The sequence below is a fragment of the Callospermophilus lateralis genome, chromosome 7 (genome assembly GCF_048772815.1).
Source record: "Callospermophilus lateralis isolate mCalLat2 chromosome 7, mCalLat2.hap1, whole genome shotgun sequence".
Lineage (NCBI taxonomy): Eukaryota > Metazoa > Chordata > Mammalia > Rodentia > Sciuridae > Callospermophilus > Callospermophilus lateralis.
Genome location: NC_135311.1, coordinates 3,617,322 through 3,631,240, shown reverse-complemented (window position 1 = coordinate 3,631,240; position 13,919 = coordinate 3,617,322). Strand labels below are relative to the sequence as shown.

Genomic DNA, 13,919 nt, shown 5'->3' with positions numbered 1-13,919 from the left:
AAAAAAACACACAACCCAAGAACAATACCCACGTTTTCTGTTTCTCCCCTTTCCCCCCAATCCTGGCTGCTTAACTCCCCCCACCCCGGGGGCCCCCAGCCCAGGGCCCGTGTCCATTGTCGGCTGAAGCCCCCATCCCCGGACCCCTGCTCCGGGCCCCTGTAAGTTGCATGGAACGAGCGTGTTGTCTTTGGAGCCAATTGTTTGTTATTTGGGGAGGGGCCGTGGAGGGAAGCTTCCCCCCAGCCCAGGGACAGGGCCGGGGGCAGCTCGCGGGATGTGCTTGGTCAACAGTGGTTGGTGACTGTGGTCTGTGTTCTGTGCATTTCTCTTGCTTTTTCTGTTCCTTTCCAAAAAGGAATGAGAGCTCTGCTTAGAGGCGGGGCGGTCTCACCCCGAGACTCGTCCCTAAGCCCGGTCCGGGTGGCCCTGGCCTTGCGGAGGCTCCTCTCCAGGTGTCTGTCTGTCTCTCACTCCTCCCTCCTCCTGGTCCCTCTGCCTGCCTGTTGCTCCTCATCTCTTGCCTCCCCTCTGGCTTTGCAGCCCTCACTCTTCCCTTGGGCTGTCCGACTGCTTCCTTCCTAATGGCCTTTGGCTTCTGTCTCCTCCAGTGCCCCCCATCCCCTCTGTTCCTGGCCTTTGCTCTCGTGGCTGGGGGGCCGGATGGTTCCATTTGGAATGAGGCCTTTTTGATGACCTGCCTTCTCGGGCAGCCCCCTCTTGATGCCACCACCCACCCCAGCCCCTCCCTCTGCCCAGAGCCTGTGGCCAGCACTGCCGCCATCTTCCCCAAGCTTCACCTGTGTTTCCTTCCTTCACAGGTCTGGAGATGCCAGAGGAAGGGGTGCCTCACACCCTCCTCCCACAACTGGCTCTGGCCCTCTCTGCACATCTGCCCTGGGCCTCGATTGGGCTCTGGGGCCAAAGCTGCTTCACGGCCCCGGGGGCACAGGACACTGGCCTGCTCCTGCTACCCTGCCTCTCTGACGGCCGTGGCTTGGCTTCCCTGGCTCCGCGGGCCTATTCCTCCCAGGTGCCCTTTTGGCCTTTGCGAGGGAGCAAGGAATAGGCTGGAAGTTTCCAGGGTATCTGCCTTCTGCTCGGGCTCCTGTAGTGGGCCCTCTGTGCCCAGTGCTCACACCTGCCTCCCGACCAGTGGGCCTGCTCTAGTCTGAAGCCCAGGGTGGGCGGCGGGGCTCCCACACTCCCCAGCCCACCCTCACCCCAGCCTCTTCCCCGCAGTAGGGGTTCCTCAGAAGCTGGCCTCACAGCCCCCTCCACCCAGCTAGAGGTAGGATATCCCTGAATCCTGGGCTCCCAGCCCTAAAACTCACTGCCTCCCCCAAGGGCCCCCTCCAAGGAGGGTGTGGGGGAGCCCTGAGGGCTGCCTCTCAGCCACAGAGACCCTCCTCCTTTCTCGAGGAAAAGACCTCCCCCTGAACCCCTAAAAATGTTTACAGTCTCTGCTGGCCCCCTCCGTGTAAATACCAAGTCCACCTGTGCGTCACCCAGCCCGCCCGGCCCGGCCGGGTCGCTGCCATCTCTCTTTCTGGGAGTTTAGACAATTTTGCCCTTGGATTTTTTTCTCTCTTGATTTCTCCCTTTGCTTTTGGGGGGTAACTGGGTATTTGGGAGGAAGGGAGTGGGGAGGGCTAAAGGGGTTTATTACCTGATCATTTTCTTTAGGAAAAGGTTTTAGGGAAAAGAAAATAGGGTGGGGGTGGGAGTGGGAAGGGGAGACTGGGGAGTCAGTTTCAGACAGTTCTCTATGCTTAACTTATTTATTTATTGCATTTTACTTTTAAAGAGTTGGTCTTTTCTGTCTAAATAAAGAAAAAAGTTTAAAAGCATCAAATGAGAGTCTTGGAAAGTTGAGGGCAGGGACCGGAGGGGAGGGAGGGAGGTTAAGAGAAGGAAGCTGGGGAGCAGCTGGGCGGGCGGCTCAGCCCTCCTTCAGCAAGTCCACGCCTGTTCGCATCTCTGTGACTCTATTCTTCACCCCTCTTTGGGGCTTAATTCTGGAATGTTCTGTAGAATTGGGCACAGGAAGCAGGCTCTCGGGAGCCCTGTCCCCAGGCATGTTCCATTCCGGACCTCTATTTCATCGACCACGTTCTGTGTGTCCTCCTGTTCTAGGCCCTTCGCGAACATTCTTTCATTCCACCTCCAACAACCCCAGGAGGTGGGACATAACTTTGCAGACAGGGAAAGGGAGGCTTTGAGGGCAGCTGACTTCCCCAGAGTCACAAGGCCAATAAGGGAAGGCTGTGGGCTGTGTCCAGGCCCCACGATGCTGTTCTCACCTGTCCTCTGAGGCAGAGTCCCAACAAGTAGGGAGCAGATTGCTGCAGTGAGTTCCATCAGGTAGAGGGTGGACTCTCTGAGCGCTAAGGTCCCTCCAATTCCTAGACCTTTTCTGGGCCCCTCTTTAGGGCTGGCTCAGGAGGAGCCCACAGGTGTGGCCTCTGACTTCATGGTACATCGGTCACTTGCTTTCTTATAAACTGCTCACCTTCCCGCTTTGATCTGGCCATTACCCTGGACAGGAGTAAATCCCCATCCCTACTTCACTTTTGCCTCCTCTTCCAAGTGCCCCATTTAAAAAGAGAAGCAAAAGGGGAAGTTCTAGGAGACAGCTCTGTGGATGTGGTTTCAGGGGGAAAACGACTCTTGGTTGGTAGAGGCCAAGAATGGGACACTTCAGTAGGACCAGGTGGGATTCTTAGCCTAGTTCATAAAAAAGTCTCAGTTCCACAGAGACGGAGGTGTGTGTGGTCAGGGACGGGAAGGAGCCCAGAAAAGGACCAACAGGAGTTGGTATCTCCTATTATTAATTTTCCCTTGAGCCGTCTCAGCTTCGGGGGTTTGAGAGAACAGAAAGATGGAGAGGTAGGTGCTGGACCAAGAGCACCTGCCTCCCGGGATGCGGTGTGCGGTAGGCAACCACACTCCTCCTTCCTCCCTCTCCTCTGAGCTCAGGAGCTGAGGTGTGGCCGCCCCTCGCCCAAGTGCATCGGCGGCCTTTACAGCTCTCTTCTTCTGTGATAATCAAGCTGTGTCCACTGTTAACAGGAGCACAAAAAGAAGGCAGATAACTTCTTGAGGCAGAAGAGTGGACTGGCTGTCAACAGCAGGGACAGAGAAACTTTCAGGCGTAGAATGAAAACAGACATTTAGAAAAAGGCCCTCTGTTAGGGAGACCGAGGTGATCAGAACATGGCGGGGCTCAGGGAGAGAAGCCCTGACGATTTCTTCAATGTGTTCTCATCCCCTTTCTGTATTTTTAGAGCTTTGAACTGTACCCGTGGAACCCAAGGCATCTCCTTTCCTTTGGGGTCGGACCCTGCTGGCTTGAGAGCCATGGCCTCTCTTTCAGGGTTTCCTTCGTCTTTTAATTCTCTTGCCAAAATTTCAAAGCCCTCCACAGCTTTAGCTTCCAGGGTTTGTGACTGAAGGAAGCCCTTCCACAGCCAGGCTCCTTCTCCTCCAAACCGGAGAACTTCCACGGCCCTGACCCACACTCCTGTTTCTAACAAACCCCCTGCCCTCTGCCCTGTTTTCCCAAGGACTCGGCTCCCCCGCTGGAGCTCTCTCCATGCCCTGCGGCCTTCACCACCTGATAGGAAGCAGGTGCAGCCAGGTGCTCCCAAGCTGGATTGCCTCCTAAACTGAGTTTCGTTATTACCTTTTCTCTTAGTCTTCATTAGTAAACAGCTCTCGATGTACCAGTGAGAGCCTAAATTTGGGGTACCCTTTCTCTCACTTCGCGTATCCAATCCAGCTGCAAAGCCCCCGCGGGTCCACCTCCAAGTCCCTCGTCTAGTTCGGCCTCGCCATCTCCCGTGCACATCCACTCAGAGGCTGCAATGTGTCTCCTCCTGCTCTCCTGTGGTCTGAGTTCTCCAAAGGAGCCGGAGTTGATGTGAAAAGCCAATTCAGGGACATTTCTTGAGGACCTGCCCTGTCTTGTTCACCACTGTATCGCCATTACCCTGGACAGCGTCCAGACACTACGAGGTGCTTGGGGAACAATTAATTAATAACAAATTCTGACATCTGGGCTGGCTTCCCACCCATGCCTAAATAGTCCAAGGCTAAAACTGTTTCTCTCCCAAAAGTCTCAACTCAATATTTTTATATTCCAGTCATACAGACGTAAAGCCTTGGGAGTCTTTTTACTTCTCACATAAATTCAGTTTTATTAAATCATGAAAGATTTTACTTTCCCATTTTTTCCTCATATTTCCTTCCAATTATCCACTGCTTCTACTTATTAACTCAAACTGATAAGTTTTGTTTTTTTTCTTCTTCTTTTCCTCTTCCCCGACCCCTCTTCTTCCTCACACCTCCCTGGCACCAAAGCTCTTCAAGGTCTTACTTTCACTTCACTCTACATCCTAAGCCCTGCTCCAGCAGGACTCTTGCATTTCTCTGGACAAGGCCGATTCTTTTTACCCCCTTCTCTTTTCTTTTGGTACCAGGGATTGAATCCAGGGCTGCTTTAACCACTGAGCCACATCCTCAGCCCTTTTTTGAGTCATGGCCTTGCTAGGTTGCTGAAGCTGACCTCAAACTTGTGTTCCTCCTGCCTCAGCCTCCCCGGCTGCTGGGATTATAAGCTTGTGTGTCACACCCGGCCCCTTCTCTCTCCAATCTCTAGCACGACACATGGTTGTTGGATGCCAGCTCGATGAAATCCTGCTCATGTTAAATGACTCACCATATACACCCTTCCTTCATGAAGACCTCCTTTTTGCTCTCTTCCCCAGGTCTCTCTGTTCTAGTCCCTCCTTCTCTAGTCCTTATAGCAATCTGAAACCTGCCACTGTGCATTAAGGCCATTTTTGTTTCATTCTCTGTGAGGCTATAAGCGAGCAGAAAGTTTTTCTTTGCTTTTTTATCTGTTGTAGTTTCTTAATACAATGACCAATACATGGTAGATATTTAATGTTTGTTGACTTTAATTCTAATTTTGTAATCCTACTTTCTACTTCTCCATGTATTCTTGTTAAAAAAAAAAAACAAACTTTTTCCCATTTACATAGTAATATTTATCAGATTCCAAATATTCAACGCCAGTGGCTGGTGCATAAGACCCTGAATGACAAAGAAAATGTCAAACTGGAAGCCAGGTACAGTGGCACAGGCCTGTAATTCCAGTGATTTGGGAGGCTGAAGCAGGAATATCACAAGTTGAAGGCCAGCCTCAGCAACTTAGTGAGGCCCCAAACAATTCTGATCCTGCCTCAAAAAAAAAGGCTCAGTAGTAAAGCACCAGGTTCAATTCCCAGGATACCTCCCCCCCAAAACAACAACAACAACAACAAAAAACCAAACATCAAACTGCTCCTTGCTCTTATATCAATTAAGTACCAAAAGTACATAGTCAGGGATTATAAAAACAATAAGCAAGATTTATAAAAACAACAAAAATGTCTGATCCACTACAAATGCTTTTCAGAGCTGGTTCAGTCCATAAAAGAGCAGGTGATCTTGAGCAGGTAAGTGGAGCCACATCCTCAGAGATGTGGGCAGAAGAAGGGATACAACCACCCCGAGTGCCTAGTATTTCCTAGGCATTCATTAGGGGTAATGTGTACTTTTCAGTTCAGATCCCCGTAAGAGAAAGCTTCCCGAGTTCCTTGAAAAATGAAAAAGTCTATACGTGTTGCTGGGCTGGGCTGGGCTGGGGGGGTCCAGTGCCAAACGCTGTCCCAAGGGCTCTGGGGCCTTAACTGTTCTCAGCTGGGAAGGAATGCCGCACGCGAATGACCAGCAGACAGGAGGGCCAAGATCGGTCACCTCTGAGAACTGAGAGAGAAAAGGAATTTTCGAAGGAGCTACTGGGCACAGAACTGCAAACCAGGGACCTCCCTGGCTTCTCTCTGCTACACTCTCCTTCATGCCCTGCCTTCCAAAGACTGGCCCACTAGTTATCTGGTTAGATAAAAACTGGTTAAATGTTCCTTCTCACTTTCAGATTGACCACTCTAAACTCAAATCTCAAAGGTTCCTCTTCCCTTCTTCCCACACAACCCAAAGGATTTGTAGTCTAGGAAACCAAAGAATTGTTTCATCAATAAATCAATTTATTTAAAAGAATATGTTACAATTAATTACACTAAGTGACATTACCAAACAATTTTAGAGTGGTTAGCTCTAGAACAAGGAATGAAAGAAACACTGTTAGCCATTATGTGTCTGTGTATTTTCTCTTCACATTTCTTAAATCACAAATAAAAAATACAAGATACTGCAGTGAAAATACAATTAGAGTTTCTCTCAAATAAATTAAAAGTATGCATGGCCTGGGAAAAACTGAAGCCCAGCTCACCAGCTGAATAGGGGCATGAAATAAACTGGTGTCCAAGTTTAGCAGTTGGTCAAGTGCCCCCAAGCCCACATCACTCCCCTGTTTAGGTCTGTCCCTCCCCAAGCCCTAAGCTTCCCCCACACCCTAGATTATTGCTGAGGAGTGAGCTGCTGCCATCCTGCAGTGAAGGAGGCCTGGCAAGATGCAGCAGGAGGGGAGAGCTAGAAGCACCCCCCTGCCTGTGCTCAGCCACCTCAGCCCCCATCAGAGGAAGCCAGTGTGGTCCAGCGGGGCTGGAGAAGGAGCAGCAGTGTGCTGAGGTCTACTGCTGAGCCAGTCCAGCCGGACAGCGCGATGTGGACAGGGAGACTTCAGGTCAACTAGCTTACGGTTCCCTTTAAGAAAACTGCCTCCGAGTAGCTAGGCTTATAAGTTGGCAAATTCTGAGATGAGAGAGAAAGGTGCCACCTCCTGTAAGTGCCCTATTTTGCTGTTCCAAGCACAGGGTTTGGAGCTTCAAAAGGGGATAACTCAAAGCTACTGGCCCAGGTAACTAGAGAACTAACTGGGCCAGGAATGAGGATGCTGGAATATTTATCTAATTCCTCCCTGAGGGCTCTGTCCAGGCCTAGGAGCTGCCCGAGCACACACTCATCTGTACTTGTGCTGAGCTTAGGCCTAGGGCAAGGGGAGGGCAGAGAAATGGAGAATAGAATGAAAATACACAGAGCAGAGCGCTCAAAGCGTGGCCCAAGGGAACCTTTCCACAGGGACAGGTTTCTCAGGGCCTACATTTGCTGCTGCTCCATAAAAAGCTCTGAGCTTTTGCCCCAGAGGACAGAAGGCCAGTATGGAGGGAACAACAGCGAGAGGCCAGGAAGACCCTGTGGTTCTGCTCGGGTGAAGCTGGGGGACGGGGAGCCCCATTTCCCAGAGACAAACTGCAAAAGAAGACTGGGTAGACACCTCCCAGGGCAGAAGCCAGGACCAAGAGAAAGAGCAGGAATTAGAGAAAGGAAGTGCAGGGGAGGAGGGGAAAGTAGAGTCACACCTGACACTGCTTCATGCAAAGAAGGGCTCGATCCTGTGGACCTCCATAGCCACAGCGACCTCTGCCTCCATCACTGGAGGCCTGGAGTACGTGAAGGACAAGATGTCACCCTTTAGGGTCTCCCTCCTTCCCACCTGCTTGCTGCAGATGGATGCTTTGTCTTGGGATACCCCTAAGTACAGGCTGTTCCCCAAAAGATTCTGCCAGCAGGCTAACTACCTATGAGGCCCTTCACCCAGACTCCAAAGAACAAAGTGAATGCTAGTCAGAAAGGGAGCACGCACCATCTGCCCACTCTCAGGGGCCTCCAAATCTCTGGGCGGCCTGTGTGTGGGAGGTCAGTATTCGGGCTGCGCACAGACTCACGGGTGTGTTCATCCCTCTCCCTCTAGCGGAAGGAGGGGTGCACTGCTGCTATTTTTACAGTTTAAACAAAGCTGGTGCCAAAAGCCTCTGTATTTGTAGCATCTTGAAGTAGAAATAAACATATCTTCTTTTTAGGGTCCTTTGGCTCATTATTAAATTCATTTAAGCCAAAAGGAGTCAATCCTGTACTAAAGCCTTCAAACCAGGAGTACCCTCGGCAACTTTAAACATTAACATTCTTATGTTTTATATGCTGATTCCACTTGGGTTTGGAGAAAGGTCCCCAGGGCAAGTGGCTGCCAGGATAACAGGGTGACAGAGAAGGAAAAGCGACCTCACAATAATCTGTAAAAACAAGTTATAAAAAAGAGAAACTTCAAATCACCCCACACTGCTCAGTGGAGCCAACTACAACCAATTCTGATTGATTTCCTGGCACACAAAGCAGACCATGCCATCCTGTTTTTATTTCAAAGGTGAAGAGGGGAAAAAAGAAGGTTCAAAGGTGTGTTTCAGTTGCACCTGAGCCTGACTTCGTGCTTCTTACTCAAACGTATAGAGCTCAGGATACAGTACAGAGCCAGGAATGTGACTCTACTTATCAGTCCTGGCTTTAGCTGCAAAATCAGATGAGGAACTTGGAGGGACAAGAAGGTTTTCCTTCCAAGGTGGAAGTAAAAGGTGGAGATCCAACCCAAATCTACCATAATCCCACGCCTTCCTGGGTTCTTAGCTGGTTTAGGCAGGCCATGGTTTGATTAGACCACAGTCCCCTTCCGACTTTCCCTTAAGGCCCTGAAGACACTGTCAGATCCCTCCCCAACACTCTGTGGAAGGAAGTCACAGGGAGTTAACAGTTCTGGGGGTTCTCGGCAGGAATGGAGCAGGTAAGACCTGTCACACAGTACCCCTCCCTCCCTTTCCCTCTGTAAGTCCCACCTTCATGCCTAAGGTGTCTGTGTGACCTCTGGTCATGGATATTCTCCCTGCGGAACAGGCAGGGAGCTGGAAAATGACTACCGGGAGGTGCTGCGGGCATCGGTGTCCTGAGCCCCTGCTCAACTTGGCTCTGGGCCAGTTAAGGGAAAGCATATGAGGTGCCCTAGAAGCAGGAAGGAGATGCACAGTGGGCTAGAAAGCCATGAATGAATGGGAGCGTGGGCCAGGAACACTGCCCTGGAATCAGATCACACCAAGTCTACAGACTCTCCTGCAGATCTGCAGACTTGCTGTCCCAGAAACACACCTCCTTCTCCTCCCCAGCACCTTCTTGGAAGACAGACACTCTATGCTCCTTGCTCCTCAGACTCTATGGCAACCCATGAGCCAGAAACTGCACTCGATACAAAAAAGGGGGGAAAAAACCCAAGCAGGTTGTAAACTTTTCGAGTCCTTCATGAGGAGAGGTATTTTCCCTGTATTTTTTTTTTTTCCTTTTTAAAGTTTGTTTCAAAATAAAGAGAGCAAGAGAGAGGTCATGAATTCTAGTGAAAGGTGTGTAAAAACACAAGCTAAAAAAGGTACTGCCATCAATATGAAATTTAAAAAGAAATATATATATGTATATACGTGCAGTTAATTTGTGTATATATAATTTTTTACATACATACATATATATGTCTGAACAGTGCAAATGAATGAAGTTCATATTTCCAGTTTTAAAAATATAGTACAAGGAGAGTCTGTCGATGTGAGGCCCAGGAGAAAGGACAGACACCTTTGGCGAGTTGGCTGGGCTTACTTCTTTTCCTGTCTTAACTCAGTGGACTTCTGGTACTGACCATCTATTGTTCTCTACCAGCTCAATTCCAGATACATGAAATTCAGAGGGAGTTATTAAGAATATTTAGATTAGGGATTTTGAATATAATGACTTTTTTCCTTTTCTCTTCTTTTGTGTTAATGGTTACTCTGTCTGACATGGGAGACAAGAAGGATAAGAGGAAGAGGACGAAGGGAAGGGGAAAAGGGAAGGCTAGGTGGCCACATCCCTCTGCTGTGACCTTGCCATCTGGAAAATGTTCTGAAAGGAAAAAAAGAAAAGAGTTACTGGGAAGCTACATCTCCTCCAATCTCGAGACAATCCCCAACAGAAACTAAAACGGTGTACAGCTGGATGATTCAATCTCTTTGGCCTCTTCCCCTAATACATCTCCCATCTAGAATCACAGACTTTTAGAACTAAAAGGTCCTATTTTATAGAAGAGGAAACTCAGATCTAAGGAGGTTACTCAAAATTATAGAAAAAGAAAGCCAGGAGAAAACCTAGATATGAGTCCCAGAATCTAATGTTCTTTTTGCTATATGAATACAAACTTTCATATTCTGATTTAACCTCCTGATCCTGATTTTCTTTTGAGTACAGCAGCTAATTTTTAAAAAATATTTATTTTTTTAGTTGTAGTTGGACACAATACTTTATTCCATTCATTTAGTTTTATGTGGTGCTGAGGATCAAACCCAGTGCCCCACACGTGCTAGGCGAGTGCTCTACTGCTGAGCCATACTCCTAGCCCCGCAGCAGATGATTTTTAAGTTTGTTTTTGTATTTCAGTTTTTTTTTGGTGATGGTGCTGAGGTTCGAAACCCAGAGCTTTGCATATGTAAGGCAAGTGCTCTACCATTGAGCTGCATCTCCAGCCCCTACCTAATTATTCAGAATATTCTAAATTCTGCTCCAGCACTGACACCTACAGATGGCAGTAGCAAAAACTTCCCCCTGCATACACATTCTTTGTTAATTTAGAGACTATCATGACTCATCGAATCAGACAGCTAAATCTGAGGACAGCTGCCCTTCTGGGTCAGGGAGAACATGGAGGGTGATTTGATTCAAAATAAAACGAAACAGGAAGAAGAGAGTCCATGAAGTCATGAGAGATGGAAGAGCCTGTAGCCACCGTCCACCCTCTAGACAAGGGAAGAAGCAGGGCCTTTTTCACAGCCCATTCACCATCCAGAAGCCAGCCTTGCTGGAAGAATGTCCTGGCTCACATGAGATAACCAGGCTCTAACTAATATTCCTAGAAAGACAGAAATGGAGGTGAGGGTCCCAGGTATTTGGCCATGGGCCTACAAATTTTAAATAAACAACAAAAAAAATAATTATTCAAGGATTTTTCAAAATTACCTCTTTTCTCCACTTGAGCTCGCAGAACACTCTCTCGAAGCATTCATGCATGTAATTGAACTGGGGGAAAAAAAAACAGTAACACTCACTACTTCTCAGAGCCAGGTCACCCATTCTTCCAAACCCACTCAGTACAGAGAAAACCTGGCCGACTCCAGGCCTGGCCATCTTCTGTTCTCTAGCTCCCCCTAATGGTAACTCTGTGAGCCAAGTGGGATGGGAAACTGTTGATCCTGGTGGGCCTAAAGGAAAAAACAGGCTGAACCAGGGGCTCTAGGATTCAGAAAGGTTTCCATCTCAAGAAACTCTGTGTCTGTCTGTCTTGGTCTCTCCATTTATGTACGCAGCCTGAAGGAAACCTAAAGCCCAATCTACTTTCCCTAAGTAGGCTCCCCATCTCCCACTCACATATGGTGTGAAGATTTTAACCCATCGGGGCTTCTTCTCTGCTCGCGCATATTCAAAACAGAATGCCATGCCTTCTTCATCTGTGTCCCATCGCTGCATCTCCTCCCATTCAAACGCTATGACCTGGTTCTGGACAACCAAGAACGAGAGAGTAAGGCCTACAGTTTGAGTTTGAGAGTGCGGGGAGTGAGGGAAGGGAGTTCTGAGCCGGGAAGCAGAAGAGAAATAAGTGGAGATGGCTGCGGCATTTCAGGGCTCAGACAGTGACAAAAGAATAAAGGGGGGGGGGGAGCAGCCAGTGAAGTGAAGGGTCAGTGTGGATCCCATCAAATCACCCCAATCAAAACACAGTTCGGATCTCATTTTCCTCACAAAGAAGCACAAGCACAGCAAGCGAGCGAGCCGTCTGCAGTGCTGCAGCCCGGTCCATGGGAGACTCACTTCCGGCTGTCCTTCTTCAGTGCAGGCATGCAGCTTAAAGTGCGTGATGCTGATGGCTGTGATAACATGCCCCTTCCTCCTGGAGTCACAGGCACAGTGGGGGAAAATGATTTCATTGTAGCCCTCACAAGTCCTTAGCATGTTGAGGTACTAGGCAGAAAGGAAGGGAAACAGTGTTACCATGACACTGAAGCACAGAGGAGAGTTGCTGAGAAAAGCAAGGGGAACCCAGAGACCTGCCCTGGGTCTCAATCCCTTCCTCGACTGGAAAGAATTCCAGGGCAGCCTTTACCCACTCCCAGCTTCTGCCTCCACATTGCCAATCCTCTTTTCTCTATCTAAAGACATGTAAGTAAGAGACAGAAGAGACACTGTCATCAAGACCTCAGAGCTAGAAAGCACCACCGCACCATTCAGTGTGACCCTCTCTTTCCCTGAGGGGTGGGATCTAATCTGACCCCATGACTTCCTAACAGTGCAACTCTAGGCAGGTTACTTGAACTCAGGCAAATTCATCCCAGGAGGCTCAGTTTTCTCTTCTAGAAGGTGGGAAACAGTAATAGCACCTATAATGTTACTGCATTCAATATAAAGTATTTACTATAGTACTTGGTACATAATTATGTATTTAATAAATGATAACTTAAAAAAATTTAAAGCTCTATTATCATTAGTCAACCATTTTCTCTCTCAAGAATACCCTAGAAAATTAAATACTTGGGGGGCTGGGGATGTGGCTCAGTGGTGGAGCGCTTGCCTACCATGTGTAAAACACTAGGTTCCATCCTCAGCACCACATAAAAATAAACAAAATAAAAAATATTAAAAAAAAATTAAATACTTGGAAATTATATTTATGGATTCTAGGGACTTAATCCAGGGCCTCATGCATGCTGGGCAAGCATTCTTATCACCGAGCCACATCCCTTGTCCTGGAAATTACTTTTAAAAACTCTAGGAAAAGGGCTGGACGTGTAGCTCAGTGGCAGAGCACTTGCCTACCAGGTATGAGGCTCTGGGTTCAATGCCAGCAGAGAAGACAAAGGAAAAAACTCCAGGGGAAAATAAGCCTGTGACTGAAATAGATGAAACATGAGTGGAGAGCTGAAGGCTGCGGAAGCTGGAAATGGGTGCATAAGGGCTGACTGGGCTATTTATTAAATCTAAGTCCAAAATCAGGAAAGGTGAGCTCCTGCCAGGTATGGGGGTGCATACCTGTAATCCTGGCTACCAGGGAGGTGAAAGCAGTAATAGCTTACTGTACTAGTGTATTTGAAAACTTTTTACAATAAAATGTTAATGGAAAAAGAAGTTCCCCGCAACCAGACCTTCAGCATACAGTCCAAGCCATGACCCCCTCAGAGTTATCAGAAACCCTGACATGCTTAGTAAGCAGCATTTCTGCTCAATGATATTAAGACTTCTGCAAATGCCAGTGGATATTATGGAGCCTTAAGATTGGCCCTGCTCATCATGAAATTCATTTGGAAAAATGAGAGACCCAGAATAGCCAAAGAAATCCTTAGTGAGAAAAAGTGAAGCAGGAGGTATCACAATACAAGATTTTAAATTTTACTACAGAGCTGTAGTAACAAAAACAGTATGGAATTGGCACAAAAATAGCCATGAAGCTCAATGGGATGGAACAGTACACACAGAGTTATCTCATACTAGACAAAGGAATCATAAACATACAATGAAGAAAAGATACCCTCTTCAACAAATGGTGCTAGGAAAAATAGAAATCCATATGTGGTAGAATGAAACTAAACCCCTCTCTCTCACACTGCACAAAACTCAACTCAAAGTAGATCAGGATCTAGACATAAGACCAGAGACCCTGCACCTAACAAAAGAAAGGTAGGCCCAAATCTACATCATGTCAGTTTAGGAACCGACTTTGTTATCAAGACTCATAAAGTGCTAGAAGTAAAATAAAGAATCAACAAACAGGGGCTGGGATTGTGGCTCAGTGGTAGAGAGCTTGCCCAGAATGTGTGAGGAACTGGGTTTGATCCTCAGCAACACAAAAAACAAATTAATAAAATAAAGGTCCATTGACAACTAAAAAAAAAAAAAAACTTTAAAAGAAGAGGAGAAAATCTTTGACATCTGTACCTCAGATACAGCATTAATCTTCAGGACATATAAAGAACTCAAAATATACTAAAATGTATTTAGTATAGTAAGGGACATTTTATAAATGTTCA

General features: G+C 47.7%; 1 protein-coding gene across 3 annotated transcripts in view; it reads right to left on the bottom strand.

The window, feature by feature from the left end:
- Positions 1-6,067: 6,067 nt before the first annotated feature.
- Snx27 (sorting nexin 27) overlaps positions 6,068-13,919 on the bottom strand; it is an 83,734-nt gene continuing 75,882 nt past the window's right edge. For 2 of the 3 annotated variants that reach the window (XM_076861900.1, XM_076861902.1), the window contains exons 9-12: positions 11,710-11,859; positions 11,269-11,397; positions 10,861-10,920; positions 6,068-9,753 (exon numbers count right to left, since the gene is read on the bottom strand). In XM_076861900.1, coding sequence (XP_076718015.1) covers positions 9,706-9,753; positions 10,861-10,920; positions 11,269-11,397; positions 11,710-11,859 — 387 coding nt within the window. In that variant the 3' untranslated portion in view covers positions 6,068-9,705. Of the gene's footprint in view, positions 10,754-10,860; positions 10,921-11,268; positions 11,398-11,709; positions 11,860-13,919 lie in introns of all 3 variants that reach the window. The other variant, XM_076861901.1, reaches the window with a different exon arrangement.